This window comes from Urocampus carinirostris, chromosome 3 (assembly GCF_059441175.1).
Source record: "Urocampus carinirostris isolate Australia breed hairy pipefish chromosome 3, RoL_Ucar_1.0, whole genome shotgun sequence".
Classification (NCBI taxonomy): Eukaryota; Metazoa; Chordata; class Actinopteri; order Syngnathiformes; family Syngnathidae; genus Urocampus; species Urocampus carinirostris.
The window spans coordinates 20,083,537-20,103,443 of NC_142351.1; the positions used below are offsets into that span (position 1 = coordinate 20,083,537).

General features: G+C 41.2%; 1 protein-coding gene across 3 annotated transcripts; it reads left to right on the forward strand.

Annotated features, from left to right (window-relative positions):
- The first annotated feature begins 1,840 nt into the window (after positions 1-1,840).
- rcc2 (regulator of chromosome condensation 2) lies at positions 1,841-19,355 on the forward strand. Of its 3 annotated transcripts, none has more exons than XR_015849970.1 (13): positions 1,841-2,002; positions 7,407-7,622; positions 7,692-7,785; positions 10,369-10,512; positions 10,600-10,731; positions 10,799-10,887; positions 10,968-11,082; positions 11,590-11,756; positions 11,825-12,005; positions 14,269-14,374; positions 14,455-14,527; positions 18,529-18,678; positions 18,757-19,355. XR_015849970.1 is itself a non-coding variant. In XM_088330965.1 (13 exons), exons 2-13 carry the CDS (start codon positions 7,422-7,424, stop codon positions 18,859-18,861), a joined length of 1,485 nt encoding a protein of 494 aa, XP_088187091.1. In that variant the 5' UTR covers positions 1,841-2,002; positions 7,407-7,421; the 3' UTR covers positions 18,862-19,355. The 3 variants fall into 3 exon arrangements, 2 of the variants coding, with proteins under 2 accessions (XP_088187091.1, XP_088187092.1); XM_088330965.1 differs by having other exon boundaries at positions 18,529-18,606; XM_088330966.1 differs by lacking the exon at positions 1,841-2,002 and adding an exon at positions 2,137-2,540 and having other exon boundaries at positions 18,529-18,606.
- The last annotated feature ends 552 nt before the right edge of the window (positions 19,356-19,907 follow it).

Genomic DNA, 19,907 nt, shown 5'->3' on the forward strand with positions numbered 1-19,907 from the left:
CTTGTTTAAAAAAAACATTAGTAGATATGTGTTGCTACAATATTGTATTTTTAGCTGATTTACTGCACTGCATAATGTGTTAAAAAGGTACAATTTATTAACATACATTTGTTCTAAAGTCCTGAAAGCATTTTATTACATGCAAATCCTTTTATTTACTTTCTATTAGTTAGGTTGCCACAGGTCCTTTTTTTGCACCTAATTTTCTCTCCAGACCTGAGATCAGGTCAGTTGCATGGACAAAGCATCAACCGAGTATGTGAGGGAAATCCGCATAGAAAAACACAAAAGTGTCAGGACCAGAACGGAGACGGGAGCCAATTGCGTTGCGTTTCTCACAAGTTTTATTGGAAGAAAGAGAAAGGCTTGCGCCCACGATCCGGTGATTGCTGGACGTGGGAAGCAGGTCGCTCTGAATGCGGAACTGGATCTTCTGTGGTGAGCGATGGCGGTGTTGGGAACAGAAAAACAGATTAGTAGCCGGGACATAAGAGAAAACGTGGTTGGGGTCGTAAGCGAGTCGTAAGCCAGGAAAGGAGAGCAGACGTGGTCGGGGACAAAAAGAGGTCGAAATCCGGGACGGAAGAGTAGACGTGGTCTTGTCAAAAAACGTGTCGAAACCGGGGGACAGACGGGAGCAAAAAACAGGTGAGAATCGGGGTCGAAAAAAGGTTTGCCTAGTGTTAACTGAAGTTTGCAGATTGCTTAAGCCACAGCTGCACTTGCCAGACTTAAACCTATCTGCAGGGACCAGAAAAATAGTGGTCTCAAGCATGGTTACTTCCATCTTCCGAGACATGGACTCTCACAGCAAAGCTTAGGAAAAAAATCCATGCCATGGAGATGCGATGCTACAGAAAACCTTTAGGCATCAGCTACATAGCCCATGTGACAGACAAAACCATGTGCAACACCATCAGAGGACACATTGGACCCTAGGAAGAACTGATCTCAACTGTGTGCAGACCAAAACTGCAGTGGTATGATCACAGCACAAGATCATCAGGATGGCCAAGATGATTCTCCAGGGAAAAGTCCAAGGTGACGAGAGGACAGGGTTGGGTAGGGTTACTTTAACTTGATTACTTTCAATTACTTTTGGATTACTCCAATACCAAATATGCTAATAGGAGACAAAAGAAACTAAATATGAATAAAATTACTAAATTTTGTGCAGGCTTGGGGAGTAACGGAATACATGGAACGGCAAAAATGATGTTGGCAAGCTGTTTGGATTTATTTTCATTTTGTTTCTGTCGCATTTTATGTTAGTTTTGCCGGAGATCAAAGCCAGGAGAGAAAGCTTACCACGTGTTGTGAGTCATAATTTTATTCATATTTAGTTTATTTTGTCTTTTATTAGCATATTTGGTATTGGAGTAATCCAAAAGTAATTGAAAGTAATCAAGTTAAAGTAACTCTACCCAACCCCGCGAGAGGAGAGGAAGACCAAGAAAGAACTGGGGTGAATACATTGAGGAATTGACTAGTGCCAACTTTACTACAACCCAAAAACAGGCCAAGAACTCGCAGCCGTATAGAAAGCTGTCCAGAGTTGCATCCTCACTGGTGTCCCAACGACACAGGCAGTTATGGAATCTCTGAACTTTTCTCTCCAGGTACTTTATCTAACTCTTCCAAATGGATCCAAAAATGTTCCCAATCAAGATGGTAGTTCATTCTACACGTCCGTGGTGATGCCCAAGGACATACGATCCAGCTGTCTGAGACAGCTCCTCTGGCTCCTCTCAAAGTTTTTCCTTTTATCGTAACGCATCTTAGTTATCGTACGTTGTGTTGCTTTCATTAAAGGAGTCGAATCCATAAAATCTGAGTACCTTTATGTGCAGAGAATGGAGGCAAAACAGTATGTCGTGTATGCGCGAAGACGATGGCGAGTGTGGGCAAGCGACCACGTGACGCGGAAGCAGAATTGAGCTTCTTTTGTTCACATCAATCAAAGCGGACGCGGACGGAGAGCTGCTGAATCAGGAACTCTCTGGTACATGATTTATTTTCCATTTAAAATTGTACAAGTAACCCTTTCAGAGAGCTGCAAACACCCGTCTAACGCCACACCGACCATTAGGTCGTGTTAAAAGTGTTGGTAAAGTTTTTCTCCCGGCTCGCCGCGGTATTGTTTTACGTACATGTCTTTATTAAGTATGCGTTAGCATAACGCGAAGGTAACGTTAGCTTCATTATCCCCAAACGTTCGCAGACAGACGAGCGACATCGCCGAGAGAAGTTGTTCCGTTTTAACGAAGCGCAAACTTTAGCTTTATGTCGAGTTCCCGGATAAAAAGTTGACGAATGGTCAACTCGTTTAGCCTGCTAGCCCAGCCAAATCTCGAAGCGAACAAAGAGCGTCGGTGCTAAGCATCGTCAAGCTAGCGGCTACGTGGGCGCACGCGCCACTGCTTTGTCTCATTTGGTCCCCTTTAAAGTATCTTTTACAGAGCCGACTTGAGTTGCTTTCTTAATCGTGTCCGTAAGATTTCCGAACGAATAAGACTGCTACACAAGGAGACAGCTGCAAAGTTAAGTCAACACTTTCCAAACACTTCTTTACATATCTGTTAAAATCGTCAGTAATTCAAACCTGGACTTGCACAATACTGTGTGGTGATCTAGTTGATTATTTCCAATCAGGAAACGGAAGGCGCCCATACAATCACTTTGACAATTTGACAAGTCGTTGTGGGGGAAAAAAAGAAAACTTTTGGAGCAGCTACAATATGTGTGGACATTTCAGACTTAGACTGACTTTCTTTTCAGGTCTTCCTTTTCTGAAAAGTTGTTTTGATTTGTGATCCATGTATCATAATTTCCCTTTCATTGTCATTATTTTTAACTAGTCAAGTCATGTTTATTTGTATAGCCCTTAATTACAAAGAGTCTCAAAAGGCTGCACAGATTATTGCTAACCACAGACCATTATTACAGACTATTATTACACCATCCGCTGATCTAAAACCTAGAGGAGGGCAAGGAAAAAGTCAAAACCTCTACATGAGGAAAATGTAGAAACTTTGAGATGGGACTTTCCTATCTTAACAAGTAAATTTCCAGAACAATACATTTTTAAAACACCAAACCTCTTAATTGTTCATGAAGTATCAAGTTAGCAAAGACCAAAATGTACGAAAATACAAAGTTTTCTTTTACTTTTTTCTTTGCATCTAATCAGGTCACGACAAAATTGTCCTTGGGACCAATATGGATAGCAGATACCGATTGAAGCCGATATTCGTTTGCTGTAAAAGCTTAAAAAATCACGTAAGACATTACGTAAACCCAAAAGTAACCCTGCAGGAATTGAAATTAGGCTCATCTAAATGTACATATAACTTAAATAGCTCCCTGAATCTGTTTGCACTAAATTAATCACAACTTCAACAAAACTAACCAATCTTGTTACTACTTAATCAAGAAGTAACAGTGCACGAAATAAAATTAGACTTAGCAAAAACTTGTATGAAGGGACATCAAAACTTAAATAGCTCCCTGATTTTTTTTTTTTTTTACAATAAAGACGTGAAGGAAAGAGTTTTTGTGGGAGCAAGAGAGAGATTCTTAGGCTGCTGCATCTGACTTAATATTAAAGCTTTTGTCCGTCAAATTTTCTAATATCGGTGTCGATAATCGGCCTGCCTGATAATCAAGTTTCCTCTAAAGTTATAACCTCTGATCCAGTCGTCCTCGGTTTATGACCAACTTCTTAATGCGACACTTTTCACAAATTTACTTTACCGGGATGTGTGGTTTAGATTATCCCTTATGAATTTGGTAGGGAAAAAGGTTAATTGAAAAAATAAAAAACGAAAAATATTCTAAATTTTGTTTCCCAGGGCCATCACCACCCTACACACACACAAAACTGAAAATAGTTATCTTGCGAGTTATTTGGGACTCTTCTTTGCTGCTAATGTTATTCGTCGGCTGAAAAATAGTCTGTGTAATATAGTGTAATAATCTGTGAAGCCCTTTGAGACTCTTCGTGATTTAGGGCTATACAAATAAAAATGACTTGACTTGACTATCATGATTGTTCATTGTACTATTATAACTTGGCACAGTCTTTAAGCACTACATTGTAAATATTTTTTGCCTGTTTGTTCCGGTTGTCTTTTATCTCTTTTTCCTCCTTAAAGTCTCTTACATGTTCACCCTGGAGTGTCATGTTTAATCTCGTTGTATACAATGTTTCACCACGTTTGAAATAGCTGATGATAAAGAGTATTCTATTATAAAGAGGGTTAATATTAATTTGAATTGTCTTAGTTGGTATTGATAACAACAATGCACCAAACATAGTTTGCAATGATTTCCGTATTTTCACGACCATAAGGCACACATAAAAATCTCAGATTTTCTTCAAACTGTGCAGTGCGCCCTATCATGCAGTGCTCCCTGTGTCTCGGGCAGAGACCTACTCGATCGTCTTAGGGTTGGCCGCATGCCCTCGATACTGGGAAATCACCGGTTTGATCCTTGTCGGAATCAAAACGTAAAACCTTTTTGGGTGAAAGCAGACGTTTTTGTGAGATTGTTCAAATTTCCAACTAAATGCAACATGTATATGATCTCCTGTGACTTATATGCGTTATGCCGTGTTCGCATAAGTTTCCCCACCAGCTGAAGAGGACACGTGATGTCAGACGCAATGCGAATGGAAGTACTACTCACAGATGCTAACGTCGTAGCGTATCTAGCAATCTGAAAGTTAGTTATAGTCCTGGGGCTTTTGTATCATAAAGTGGTGTCATTTTCCCCTCGCACCAGGATTACAGTGGCACACGAATATAATGAAACTAATGGATTGCCGTCACTCTGGCTCTCGTGTTTGTTGGGACTGTTGATTAAGGGCTATACAAATAAAAATGACTTGACTTGTCCTAACTTTCGAAAACTAACTCTGAAAGTGAAGTAAGCAAACCTTTTAACGGAGCATTAGCGAAGCTGTTCAGGTCAGAAACAGGAGGATTTTTACGGTTATGTTGTGCCAAACTGTTTTGCACCACTTATTTAAAAAGAAAAAGTTATATCCTTGTGTTTTACTTTGTAATCAATACTTAAATAAACCACAACGAAAGTCGGTTTTGCTTCCGTTTTATTTTTTAAATACGCAGACTTGTACGCTTGTCTGCGTTGTTGGAACGCGTCCGCGAGCAGTGGGCTCCCGCATCCTATCGTGGTGTGCATGTGCTGAATAGAGTCGTGAAAATCCATTCAACATGAGGTTAGACATGGAGATCCAGGATAAACCTGTTATCAAGACTTAAAAGATTGCCAGAATAAATATGCAGAAATATTTTCATGGTAGTGCATGGAGACTGGCCTACGTTATATTAAAATGCAAGTAGTGCAATAACATTGAGCAGCAACAGAAGTTCCCTAATAAGTTGACCTAATATCAATAGTTTCTTTTAAGTATTTTATGTTGTTTGAGTTGGTAGTAGTATAATTGCTTTTACTTACCGTATTTTCCGCACTATAAGGCGCACCTAAAAGCCTTTATTTTTTTCAAAAGCTGACCATGCGCCTTATTTATGGATCAACATTAAGTTTTCCAACTAACTTGCAGCTGCCGACTAGATTTTCCCCCGAACGCCAAGTAGTACGCGGTGTATGCTGGGATTTATTTACCGGCGTTTCATTGGCTAACCAATGTGTCAATCATCAGTTGAATCGATCACTATTGGCTAAAGTTATTCGGAGGTCAAGAGGCGGATCCTTTTTATCATTCACAGGCTGGCATTGGCTTAAACGGCAAAACAAAGCCTGCAATTGGCCAAAAAAGATGAATGCGTATAGCACGTGGCTGACGGCACACAGAAAGCATTTTTTTCTATTCTGTATTTGTAAATATTTTATTCTCCTGGATTTACTGCACTCACGGATATAAGAGGACATTGGCTGCACATTATTATGAACACAACGACTTCGGTGAGCTACTCCGGGTTTTATATTGTCCCTGTATCTTGTTTCAGACTGAACTCGATGTTTCTGTGATAAGCGGTGCAGATAATGGATGGAATGGAGTGTCTATTTTTAAATTCAACTCAATTCCAAGTGTTTATTGTCATATGCACAGTAAAGTTGCGAGTGAAAAAGAAAATAGAAACTAAGGAATGTGTGGCATTTCTTGACTCCCAAGACTTTAACCTTCCGAATGATGGAACGATGCATTTAAGTGACATCGTACGGACACCGCATCCGCACGTGTCTACGACACGTATTTGCTTCTTTGCAAGCTTTGGGAATGTTAAGGGGGTAATAAGTTTGACTGAACTATCTGACTGTTTTGTCGACGTTCCCATTGTAGCGCCTTATAATCCGGTGCGTCTTATTATGTCAAAAATTGGACCCAAAACGATTTTTTCGGGGTGCGCCCTATAACCCGGTGCACCTTATAGTGCGGAAAATACGGTACTTTTCAGACACCGAAACTCTATGTGCTGTATAAAAACATTCAAAACAATGTACTTTAAGATACCTAAAAACTAGAAAAAGCACCTCCAAACAAATCATTTAACACCTATAGAGCCAATGCAGCAATATTAAAGCTGGCATCGTGATCCTTTCCGCTATCACACAAGTTTTTGCAACCGCTGGCCTACGATGTATGTTTTGGGGATTCTGGAAAGCAAGGAACTACAATAATATTAACCAGTGGTTTGCAAACACCATGTCATTTTTCTTCTAATTTCCCTTTTTTTTTCCAGTAGTTACCGGTTTTCTTATTTTGATTTGGTATGCGTTTTTCCTGCAAGCTTCTGCTTCAGCCTACTTCTCTTTGTGCACGTTTATGTATTACAATATTCGATTGTATTGTACTGCTGTTTTTGTTCAAATATTTCATTGTTTCTTTTGTTATTGTTTAATGTTTTTTAGTGCTTTGCCCAAATAAAAAGCCACATGCGTTTTAGGTAAAACTGTGAGTCTGCACTGGATTGTCTCAAGCAAATATTTTGCATCAACGACATCTTGAGTTTAATATGGCAGTATTTTTATTTTTTATGTTTTTACCGCACATGGTTGCTTTTCCTCATAGAAGCTCAAACAATTCTAATTTTCCGAGTTGTGATACTTGCAGTTTTAGTATTAAGGATAGGTTGGTTATAACGTTTTGCATTATTTTGGTTATTACCTATATTTATTGATGTTGACTGTAATGTGTGTTGATGCCCTTGCAACATCCATTGCAGCCTGGTCATCTTGAAATGGGGATTGCCTAGTGTGCGATCCCTTCGAGGTTTATTATTTTTCCTCATGTTGAAGTTTTTTTTTACTTGTCCCCTTGTAGCTTTCAGATCAGGGGTTGTTAAAATGGTGGTCTGCGCAACCCTTTAGGACTCTTAGTGATTAAGGGCTATACAAATAAATATGACCTTTCCTTGCAGATCTCTTGATTAAAAATGCCCCGTAAGAAGGTGACCGATGTCTCCGGAAACGGATCCATGAAAAAGAAGAGAGCCAGCGGTAAACGGAAAGAGAGAGATTTCAGCAGTGACGACGAGTTCGACTATGAACAGGAGAACAACAAAAAGCCGGGGAAGCCTTCAATAAAGTCCACTCTGCAACCTGTCACTGTGGCGGATGACGCAAAAGAGAAAATTGTGAGTCTGTTTTGAAAAAATTATACAGCAGTTTATTTATTCGGTCATTTTCCATTTGCACTTTTACAGAAACTTGAATGCCCAAAAGTTAAAGGTCAACTTATCATATTTGGAGCGACTAACTGGGATTTGATTGGAAGAAGAGAAGTACCCAAACAACAAGGTAGATATTTCATATCCTAAAGTTGGAAGTAATTGTTCTATTGTTAGCTAAATAAAAAGTAAGTTTAAAGATGTATCAGTCTAATAATGGAGCGGTGTTGGCGATTCATCAAAAGCAGATTCATCAAAAGCCTTTCATATAAAAATCAGCAAAAAACAAATATCGAAAAATGGCACTGTTTTGACAAACAATGTTGTTTGAAAGAGAAGAAAATGGGTTTATTTCTCCACAGGATACATCGTTTACACACAACCAGACCTATAATAACCTATAACAAAACAGATCTGCTCTCTAGTGGGATAAAGAAGCATGTCTTTTTGGAGCACCCCAAGATTTTTCTGTATGTTGTTGGTATTATTGATTGTTATGCTTTATTATAATATGGCGCAAGGGTTCTAAAAAGACGTCTCGTATTTCATACAAACCTTTAGCTTTGCCACAAGGAAAATGGTGTCTGTAATGTTAACTGAGTGCAGCAGCAATGGCTGTCAAACAAGTGGTTTTATAATAGTTTCACATGTTAAACTCTTCAATTAAGCGCCATCTACACAGGTAAACCGGGATAACTCACAGTAAATCAAGTAAAATATCAAGATTTCACTTTTGAGTGTCCTTGCAATATAAAACAGAAGCAGTGAGTAAATGATTAAGAGACTAATGTCTATTCATACATATTCATCTGGTGGACACCCTCCCCCCTGCAGAGCTTTTATCGATGCATTTGTAGGCTCATGCTAATAAATGTCCTTTGTTGCAAAAGGAATTGGGTTTTTGCCGGGGGTCAGGTTTATTTGTAGCAGCTGTTAAGACAAAGGCCAAGTTGTAAGGATTCGTATGCTGCACCTGCTTTACATACATTATGTATACTTGCACATATGCCAATTTATGGCCTTATTTTCAAATGTGTCCTCCTCTATTTACTGATAGCCGCTTTCATACCACCAAATTTGTTTGTCTAACTTTGCAAACCTAAAATGTAAGTACTTTTTAGGGGAAATAATTTACATGTCTATTTTTGGGGGTAATTCAAAGAACAGTCAAGTTGATGCACTCTTTCTCTTTGTGTGTTATGCATGAACCTTGTTGTGTTTAATGTGTCTCTTAGTTGACACAACATTTCATGTACGGCTCACTCAAAATGAGTCAAGAAACACGAGTTACTTTTTAATGTTTGTGCTCTGCATACAGGTTTTTGTAAAAACTGCGGAAAAAAGATGAGATGTAACTATTGATTTCTAAAATGTTTCTACAGACTAATCGATTGATGATCAATTATGCGTTTTACTGTAAATTTAATATCCGATACCTGTGATATTACCTGAAATTGAATCATCAGAGGCATACCAAACATGTTATTGTAAACTTCAGTTGTTTCCTAAATATTTTCATGGTCATGAACAGAGGAAAATAAATTTTGATTTTAAATGACATTGTGTGCTATATAGTGCCACTTAGTGATTAAAAAAAAAAACCCTCTTAATTACCAAAAATTAATAACAAACAAAAATATATGAACAATAAAGTATTTTTCTAAATACTCGTCAAGAGATTTATTTGAATCATATTTTCACGACCATAGGGTGCAGTGTTAAAAGGCGCAATCTCCATGGCTGGTTCTATTTTTGCATTTAACACTACACCGAGCGCACCGCTTGATAGTGCGTGGGTGCCCTCTGCTGCGACCATGACTATAAAGAACTTTCAAATAGGCTACGACGTTAGCTTCCATGAGTACCAACGAAAAAATTGCATTGTCTACTTCTGAGCATATGAGTCACATTTAGCTGGAAATGTGAACGACCGCGCACACACAAAAATAGGATTTCCCCCAAAAACTTTGTAAGTCTATGACCTGGCCAAGGCTCGAACCTGTGACCTCCTAGTCTCTGGGCGGGCACCCAACCTTAAGGCCACCGAGCTGGTCTATGGCTGCACAATAAGGCACGCCACACAATTTGCAGAAAATCTGAGACTTTTATGTGCAGATTATGGTCATGAATATACGGTATTTTCCGTAGCATGAGGCTTACCCAGAGGGGAGCTGACATGAGTGCTTCATTTATTTTCGGTTGCACAACACAGAGCAGCGATATTTAGTGGTCAAAAATTACACATTGTGTCTTTAAAATGTAAGTTTTAAATATCTTTGTGGTAATTAGGGTTCCTGGTAATAATACAACACAAGCTTTTAGAAAGACTTAAAATGAGCACATGAAAGTGTCCAACTTGAAAAGCATAGAATTTTAATCTGACCCGTACTAAATTATGGAATTAATCACCTATCATCTATTATGAGTGCAGAAAATTCTGCAGGGTAGTTGTGTTTCTGTAGTGCAGTGATTAGCACATTTGCCTAACATGCAAAAGGTTCCCGGTTGGAAACATTTGTTGGCCTGGAGAGGGTTTTCGCCACCAGACTGTACTTGCCCAAGACACACCACAGAAAAACGGTGCCCCTATCACCCTAGTGGTTAAGGGATTCAAGCATGCAACGGACAAATAAAACATTCAATCGCAGAAGATGTTTAAATAACTTGTAAGTCAGTGAACAAGTGCAATTTTTAATTGTTTATATAATTTTAGCGGCTTTCCGCAACCTGGGCCAGAATTTGTGGAGTCCGCACCGCTACGGCTGTCTAAACGACGTCCTGGTCAGCTGCGTGATTTCCGGACCGTGCGCGGCTCACAGCCTTCTCATCACTACTGAGGGCAAACTGTGGAGCTGGGGTAACCGGCACAATCATTTTGCTTAGAGTTTCAATCTCCCTCAGAAGCAATCTGGGACAAAATCAATCGTTTTCCTTATTTGGGCAGGTCGCAATGATAAAGGTCAGCTGGGCCACGGAGACACAAAACGTTTGGACGCTCCCAAGTTGATTGAGGGCCTAGCGGACGCTGTGGTCGTGGCTGCAGCCTGTGGCCGTAATCACACTTTGGCACTAACAGGTAAGCGCCTCCTGAAGTGCCATGACGCCCTACCGCTCTTGCAATCCTGAATGTTTCGTTTCTTTAGAGGATGGCGTTGTGCACTCTTTTGGTGAAAACAGGCTGGGTCAACTTGGCCAAGGCAGCCAGACGGACGCCGTCCTCAGCCCAGCACCTGTAGGTCTTTGACCCACAAAACGGCAAAAACGCAACATCACTGCAGAAATATCAATGCTCGGTGCGTTTTGTGTACCCAGATTTCCTACAACGGCCAGCCCTTGGTGAAGGTTTCGTGTGGGGCTGAGTTCAGCATGGTGGTGGACTGCAAAGGGAACCTCTACTCTTTTGGCTGCCCTGAGTATGGACAGCTCGGTAAGATGGAAGCACTCCACTCAGAATTTGGCTTTGACGGGCATTATAAAATACAGTAATCCCACAGTTGAAGGCGTCGCTACTTCACGGAATTGCATTGTGTATTCTGATGGCCAAGACACACAGAAATAGGTTTTTATTCCCGGCTGAATTATTATAAAAAAATTCAATCGCATACATACGTGTAGCGTGGGCATCTTAGCTGGAAAACAGCTGGGACAATACCATGAAGCTTATATGTCATGCTGCGATCACAATATCGATTAGCTTTCGGCTAATCATGCAGCCCTCCTGTTAAGTCAATCGGAATACAGAGCATGACGCAAATCTGTGAAGTAGCGAAACCGTGAAGAGTAAGCCACATTGTACGAGTGATCACTGTATTGCAAAAAATATTGTATCGTGTGCCATGCATGTTTACTGTTCAGTCCAGGTTAGGTTGACCTCAAAATGGTACCACTTTTGAGGGCGCCTTCCTGATGCATTAAGTTTCTGTTTTTGCTTTAGGACACAACAGCGACGGCAAGTTCATAGCGCGTGCCCAGCGCATTGAGTTTGACTGCGAGCTCATCCCCCGTCGCGTCGCCATCTTCATCGAAAAGTCCAAAGATGGCCAGGTCACACCCGTGCCAAACGTGGTCGTCAGAGATGTGGCCTGTGGAGCTAATCACACGGTAAGAAGGGATACATGCTATCCTTTGTCTTTGAGTCTCAATGCCTATGTTTTCTTCCACCTTTGCAGCTGGTGTTGGATTCTCAAAAGCGAGTATTCAGCTGGGGGTTTGGCGGTTACGGACGTCTGGGACACACCGAGCAGAAGGATGAGCTGGTTCCTCGACTGGTGAAACTCTTTGATTTCCCAGGTCGGGGGGCCAGTCAAATCCATGCAGGCTACCAGTGCTCCTTTGCCATCAACGAGAGTGGTAAGCCTCTACACTAAGGTTTTGGATAAGGTGGGGGGAAAACGTTTAGTTGTGCCCTTTCATTCATTGGCTTAAAAAAATTAGTGGTGTGTGCCGGTCCAGGAGGGAAAGATGACTATCTTGTATCTGCCGATAGGCTCTGATACGATACATTGACAATCTACAAGGAAAAAAGCCTAACCAATTTTTCGTCAATTCCCTTTTTGAAAAAATACAACTTAATCTTATCTCTATATACAAGTGCTTCTTAAGGGCCCGGTCACACAGCCGTTTGCGTCTGTATCGCGGGTAAAATTTTGCTTTTTTTTTTTTGCCCGTGGTTGCCCGCGATGGAAAATGCGCAAAATTGGCCAACCCGCTGTTCATCGGTGGTATGCCCGCAAATAGACGCCGGCGACTCTTCCGCTTCCTCATCGCGTCATTTCCGCGTCATTTTCTCGTGTGGACCACGGGTATAAAAGCTCTCGAGCCGGTGTTGTGCCCAAATCCGACTCCTACGCAAAATCGCCCCCCCCCCCCCCTCGCGTGAACCCGCATTCTGCTGCGATCGCTTTTGTTGGAAGCGTGCATTGACGTTGGTGACTTTTTCATCCGCGTTAACAAACGCATTTTGTAGAATACGATCGCACTTTATTGTTTAAACGTGTTATATAGACTAGGATCTCCCAATTGTTATAATTAGCTCGCTTTATTCTTTTAATAAGCGTTTTATATAGAATACGATCGCTTTTGTTGGAAGCGCAGCAGAATGCGCGTTCACGCGAGGGGGGGAGGATTTTATATACGGTGTGCATTACCGTTCGATTCCGTTCACAAAAAAAACAAAGACGGAATGGTTTATGTTGTATTACATTCCCAACAAATGCAAGACGAAGTGGATTTGGTTATATGTTCGCCATTACATTCCCTAAAAGTGAGATAAAACGAGGTAAAAGTGGTTGAAGTAGCGAGGGGATGCAAATCTCGGCAGGGATGCATTTCTCGGCATAACACCGGGCTGTAGAAATCATAACCGCTCAAGACACAGTCCCGTGAAGATCAAGATTTCAAGCTATGGCACCGAAGAAGCCAATTTGTTAATATTGTAATAGTTTTTCATTTTGATTTTATTATCTTGTTATGAAATGAAAATAAATGTCAAGAAATAAAAATGGATTAAGACGAGGTCACTACGGTGACGGGGATCCATGTCCACCCCTTGACGTCTCGAGCACAACTGACGTGTGCTCGGCAAATCGCGCTGTATATACGCGGAGAAAGGCGTTTGACCGTCACACGCGTAACACGCTAATTTCACGTAATAACACCGCGATACAGGCGCAGAACATCCTATTACCATGCTCCACCCACGATTACCCGCTGAAATTTCCCGTCCTACCCATGTGTAACCACGCCCTGGCTGCGGCCAGAGAGCGTCGTTCCGCGTCATTTCCGCGTCATTACCTCATGTGCCGCCCGCGGTTAACACGTGCTCAAGGTTTTGAGCAGCTCAAAACTTTTTCGCGCGGCCAACCGCGTGTGAATTTCCGACCGCGAGTAAAGCACTGTATCTCGTCTATATGGCGGTCTCAAAGCGTCCAACAGCGCCCAACAGCGTCTGCTTCACGGTCAGAAATTTCTGGCCGTGATTCAGCCTCGATACGCCCGTGAAAGGCTGTGTATCCGTGCTCTAAGGTATTGAGCAGCACAAAACTATTTAGCGCTGCCAACCGCGCATGAATTTCCGACCGCGTGTTAAGCCCTGCTGTATCTCGTCTGTATGGCGATCTCAAAGCGTCCAATAGCGTCCGCCTCACAGGCAGAAATTTCTGGCCGTGATTCAGCCGCAAACGGCTGTGTGACCGGGCCCTAACATGAGATATATGAGATATTGGGGACAAGAATGGCACCAAAACATCAATTCTTTGTTAGTACTTTATTTTGAATTATTAGCATTTTTGTTTAATCTAGTCAAGTCATGTTTATCTGTATAGCCCTTAATCACAAAGAGTCTCAAAGGGCTGCACAGACTACAGATTACTGTAAACAATTCCTTGATCTAAAACCTACATGAGGGCAAGGAAAAAAATCATTTTTGGAGCGCGATACCAGGTGTTAAATGATTTGTTTTAAGGTGCTTTTCTAGTTTTTAGTTTTTTATAGTACATTGTTTTGATTTTTTTCATACAGCACTTTGAGTTACATTTCGATGTCTGAAAAGTGCTTGAACTACCCTGAAAATAATCTAGATAAAGGTAATAGCTCAATTTTGACATGTCTACAGGGAGTCTCTTCTTCTGGGGGGTGACCAACACTTCCCGAGAGTCAACCATGTACCCCAAAGCTGTGCAGGATCTGTGCGGTTGGGAGATCCGTAGCTTGGCTTGCGGGTAAATCCTCCATAGTTATTGTTATGCCATGAAGATGAAAACTTTGAAGAAGTGACTTGACATCATTTTTTGTGAAACAGGAAGAGCAGCATCCTCATTGCTGCCAATGAGAGCACAATCAGCTGGGGGCCTTCACCCACGTTTGGAGAGCTGGTAAGAGAGCGAGCATAGCATCCTTAACCTGCCGTATTTTCTGCACTGTAAGCGCCAGATTATAAACCGACTTTTATAATAGTCTTTTTTTCGTATATTTTTTTCTTTTAGAAGGCGCACTGATTTGTATAAAGCGCATGGAAAGAAACTACAGTAAGAGCTGTCGTACGCATAACCGTTGCATGGTTAAAATTGCTCATTTCATATGGTAATTTTTAGTATAATGATGGTCGCTGACCAAAATTGCAAGACATTGTATGCAACGGAACTCCAACCTGGCCCACAATGGTTAGAGTGCCAAACCCTAACCACGAGACGACTTGTGGGTTAGATGTGTTGGGATGATTTTTCTAGCATTCATTTTGAAAATCTTAAAATAATTTGCCTCTAGGTCTTGCTTGTGCCCCACCATGAATCTTTTTATTTCTCTGAAGGATGCTAGAATTTCCTACATTGATAAAAAAATTAATTACGTTATTACTTGAGCTCTTGGAGTTCTGATATAAATTACTAATCCCAAGAAAATGGAACCAATCAACCAGGCAGACGGAAATAACACACACTCAATTTATTAACACAGAGAATTAATGATATGGAAATCTGTAACCGTCCACTTACCTGTTGCTGCGGAGAAATTTGGTCTCGTGTTCCATGTGGCCTCAACGTGTTGCCCATGTGCTGGACCCAAGGCTGCAGTGCAGGCCCGCCCGCGCGACCATCAAGCAAGACATTAGAAAAGAGAAGCTATCGATCCGCTCCTCTTTTTATATTTACCAGGGACGCTTGACCAGAGAGATCTAGATATCTGATACTAGCAGTATCCAGGGGTCTATGTTTGAAGTTGCTAAACTTGTTAGAAGGCCAAAGAAGTGAGAAATGTGTGTAATGTTCTATAATTGAAAATGCCCCTTCAATTACGTACGGTGAGAACATTATTATATCAATACATGTTTTAATTACATTCAAAACTTCATGTTATCAGATTTCATTATAGTACAGAGTGAATTAGTATGACCAGGAACTGTACATAAGTGGACAAAGTCGTTCCATCCATTCCAAAGTTATGAGTTATTTGAAACAAAAAAGGTGGAAGTCATTTATTTGCTGGGCTTATTTGCTCTACGGATGACATACGACAGGGTATTCTATTTTAGAAAGGAAAAAGTCCTCCTAAGGATGTCAATAAAGTCAAAACAACAGGGTCAATCAGATTTGCGAGCATCTGCCTCTCGGGGAAAAAAAGTATTTAAAGGTCATCACAAACTCCTATACGTGAAAGATGTGAGGGCTAAGTACGTTTTTTTGTTGTTGTTGCATAAAATATATATTTCATTGGTTGGTATATTCAAATTATTTTCCAAGATAATGCTTTTGAAGACGGTATGTCTTGTTTTTTTCATCCTGAGCTGTGATGTCATCAGAGGAACACCCGCATGTTTGCAAGCCAGTCTGCATATTGTTTGACGGGTTAAATGGTCAAAAGAGATTACAAGTGTTTCGGTAGAGTTTGCGTGACAGGCGGCTGCAGCAATGGTAAATAAGGTTCACTGTGTTACCAGTCTTTTTCGCGACATAATTGTTGCCCCAGACCCAGGGGTCACTAAAGACTGGTAAATCAACAACATCTTGCATTGCAAATATACATAAAATGTGCCTATTGGTGAACAGTATTCATTCAGTTCTTGTCTGCTTCCTATCTGGACTTTTTGCAACTTGATGCCTGCAACATCACTATTCTGTGCTGAAGTGATTGCAAATACTCTAAAAACTGAAAGATGTCGTTCAAAAAGGAATAAACAATACATCCAGACAAGATTTATGTGATATTCCCTGGGCATGATCTAAATTCTACAACATTAAATATAGATAGATAGATACTTTATTCATCCCCGCAGGGAAATTCACATTTCCAGCAGCATTCCTGAGCTGAGAACAATACAATATACTCACTCCTTCAGTCTCAAGTATGGCCTGTTCCTTTCTGACAAGCAAAACTGCGCTTCATAACAAAAAATTGCAAAATTACCTCTATAACAAAGGGATAAAAACTGATAAATAGATCGAAGAAGGGTCTTAAACACAACCTACCAATCGGTGTTCAGGAAACGATTATTTCTTGTCTCTTTTTCGTTGGAATGTCAAGTTCGCCCCTATTGTTGGTACTTGCCTCAACCCCTGGTTCGAACTGATACGACTGTATGTAATTCTCTGGAAGCATACATTTTTTTTTCTCTCAAACATTATATTGTCAGACATGAAAAATATTTTTAAATACAATTGGTGTCTGTTGTAAAGCTAGCCTCACATGATGTGTAATGGGATTTACCATTTTGAGAGTGTTGTGTTCCCTCTATGACATCACAGTTCACAGCAAACAAGCCAGATGGGTCAGCTTTGGGACTAAATTTCTCGAATGCCCCGACACGTGTAGACTTTTGCAACATACAGACGCTCCCCTACTTACGACCATTCGACTTGCGCAAAACGGTAGATTCCAATATTTTTTCCGGGATGTCAAAAAATATTCGGACATTGCTGTAAGTTAGATTTTGTATTGTGTGCACCTTTTCCCCGAGTACAGTACTGTCGTCCTTCTTTGCGCTGCTATTGGCGTGTGGCGCTGAAAGGTCACCCAACATTCACCCCGAATATGAAATCCGCTTCCTCTTCCTAGTTCGTGTGTAAGCATTTTATACTGTATCTTCGCGCTAAGAACTCTGACGCGTTTTGTTGTGTAAAATCTCATGCATCCATTCAATATGGTTGGTCCAACCCAATGAACGAAAATACACTATAACCCCAAGATACGGCGACCCAGCGTTCCGATATTTTCACATTACTAAGATGTGAGATAAAGAGAGAGGGGAAAAACAGAAAGAAGTGGAGAGAGATACTGAGAAAGGAAGTGGGAAGAAAAAGAGTAAACCGTGAAAGAGAGAAACGAAAAAGAAACGGGAAGAAAAAGAAGATATTGAGAAGAAAAACGAGAGGAAAAGGGAGGGAAATGGAGAAATAGAAAAAGGGAGAGAGCAAATGAGAGAGAGAGTAGGAAAGAGAGAATAGAAAAAAATGCAAGAAGAGAAGATAGAGGCAAATAAAGAAAAAGACAGAGAAAAATAGAAAGGGTAAGAGAGGAAATGGAAAAGTGACAGAAAGAGGCAAAGAAAGGGAGGGAAGAGAACAAAAAAAAGAGTAAAAGTAGTTTGCAATAATCTGTGGTCTGTGCAGCCCTTTGAGGCTCCTTATAATACCGCTTGTCCTTATTAGGGTCGGGGGGAAACAACAGTTAAGAAAATGGTCTGTGTTGATTTTAATGTAAGTGAAAGAGCTACCTTCTGACAATAACAACATACTTTAGCTAGCGGCATCGAACTGCTTTTACAACAAATACACGAAACCACACACAATTAGCCGTGTTTAGGTAGTACAAACAACCGCTCGCTTTTGGTATAATAAAGTCAAACTTGAGGTGAAATGTGACAGAAGAGAGGGGACGAGCAGTTTCTTTTGAAAAGAAAGTGGAATAAGAAAGCTTGATGCGGTTGAGAAAATGGTTAGATCCATTTTTTTTGGTCCACTTTTTACCACGGAGGGGGAAGTCGCCTAACTCTTCCAAAAGTAAGTTAAATTTAACTTTATCTTTAAAGTCCAGTCATTTTTATTTGTGATGCTCTTAATCACAAGGAGCCTGCACAGACCACAACGTCTAATGTGTAGCTGTGTTTTTCATTTCTATGCTTTATCATTCAGCCTGCTTTGTAACGTTATAGAGCATATTATTTTATTAACCGTTTATTTTTTAGTACAAAATACAGATTACTTATACAAACCCAGGACCGATCTTGTAGGGCAGCGTCTGTACCTGCACAATTGTGGGGAGGAACACCACAGGTTCTGTGCCTGATTAAAAGAAATTGTTTGGCAGTGTCTTTAAAGTCTCAGCGTCTCTGCCAAGCGAAGATTATACAACGATGCGGTCGTTTTGTTGTTGTTTTGCGCAGGGTTACGGAGACAACAAACCGAAATCCTCCACCACCGCACAGGAAGTCAAGACCCTGGACGGCATTTACGTTGAACAGGTGCACTGAATGACTGGCACCATGCGCATGGATGGCAAGCCTCTCGCAAGCCCCGTTGCCGGACTCACTCAGGCATCGCACGTTTGTGTCACGGAAAGAGCCCTTCGGGAGAGCGCTCGCCCCATCGTTTGCTCTGGTCTGCTTTTGCAGGTGGTGATGGGCTACTCTCACTCCATGGTCATCGCCAGGCAAGACGCGCCGGCCGAGCAGGAGAGACTGCAGAAGCTGCCCGAGTACAACCCGCGAACCATCTGACCGGAAGAAGCTCGACCCGGCCGGGGAGACGCTCTCGATTCGCGCTCGTCTCCTCGAGTAAAAGCTTCGTTTACGTCGAGCACTTCCGCCTCTTCCTTCCTGAGATGTTTTTTTTTTTTTACTCCCTTTGTTACACTCACACGCGTTTTATCGTCTTTTGCGTCGCAGTATTTGAGAATTGTCCAATTTACGGGTGCTTCGGCATGACCCCCTCACTTCTGCAGGGATGGATGCTCCACGAGAGTGCCTATTGTGGGAGTGGGATGTTGTCATGTTTGTTGTTACATTCCTGAAGGTATTCTTTACCATTGATCAATGTTGGGACTTCTGTCTTGATTTTGAGGGCCAATCCTGCAATTTCCAAAGCATCTGAGTCTGGATTTTTTTGTTATTTTCGATCAGTAAACGTTTGGAGAAAATACTCCTTTTACTGGTCTTATGGTGTACGTTGTTCTGGTTACATTTCCATTCCAATAATAAAAAGTTAAAACCGATTGAGTGTGTACTGCTTTCTGGATGTATGCACTTATATAGTGTTGTTCAAGTCACTGAAGACCTTCTAAGGTGCTTAATGACGTGTTTCACACTTACCCATTCTCACCAATAAATACGCAAGGTGCCCACCTGCTTATCAGGGGCTTTTGTGTCTTGTGCAAGAACACTTTGCCATTCAATTTGGAGGAGCCGGGACTCAACCCTGCATCCTCTCGAGCTCAAGGCACTCCGGTTTCCTCCCACATACCAAAGACATGCATTTCAGGTGGATGGCCGGTCCAAATTGTCCCTAGGTGTGAATGAGTGAGCAAGTTGTCTGTCCCTGTGTGATTGGCCAGCAACCAGTTCAGGGTATCCCCTGCCTACTTCCCAAAGATGGCTGGGATGGGCTCCAGCACCCCTACTGAGGATAAGTGGTGCAGCTAATGGATGGATATCTGCCTCATTGTCAGTTAAATTACATTAAAATTGTTTTAGTTCATTTACCTACAAAATATGTTCAAATTAAGTAAAATACATTTACTAAACACTTGATATTGTCTTACTATATT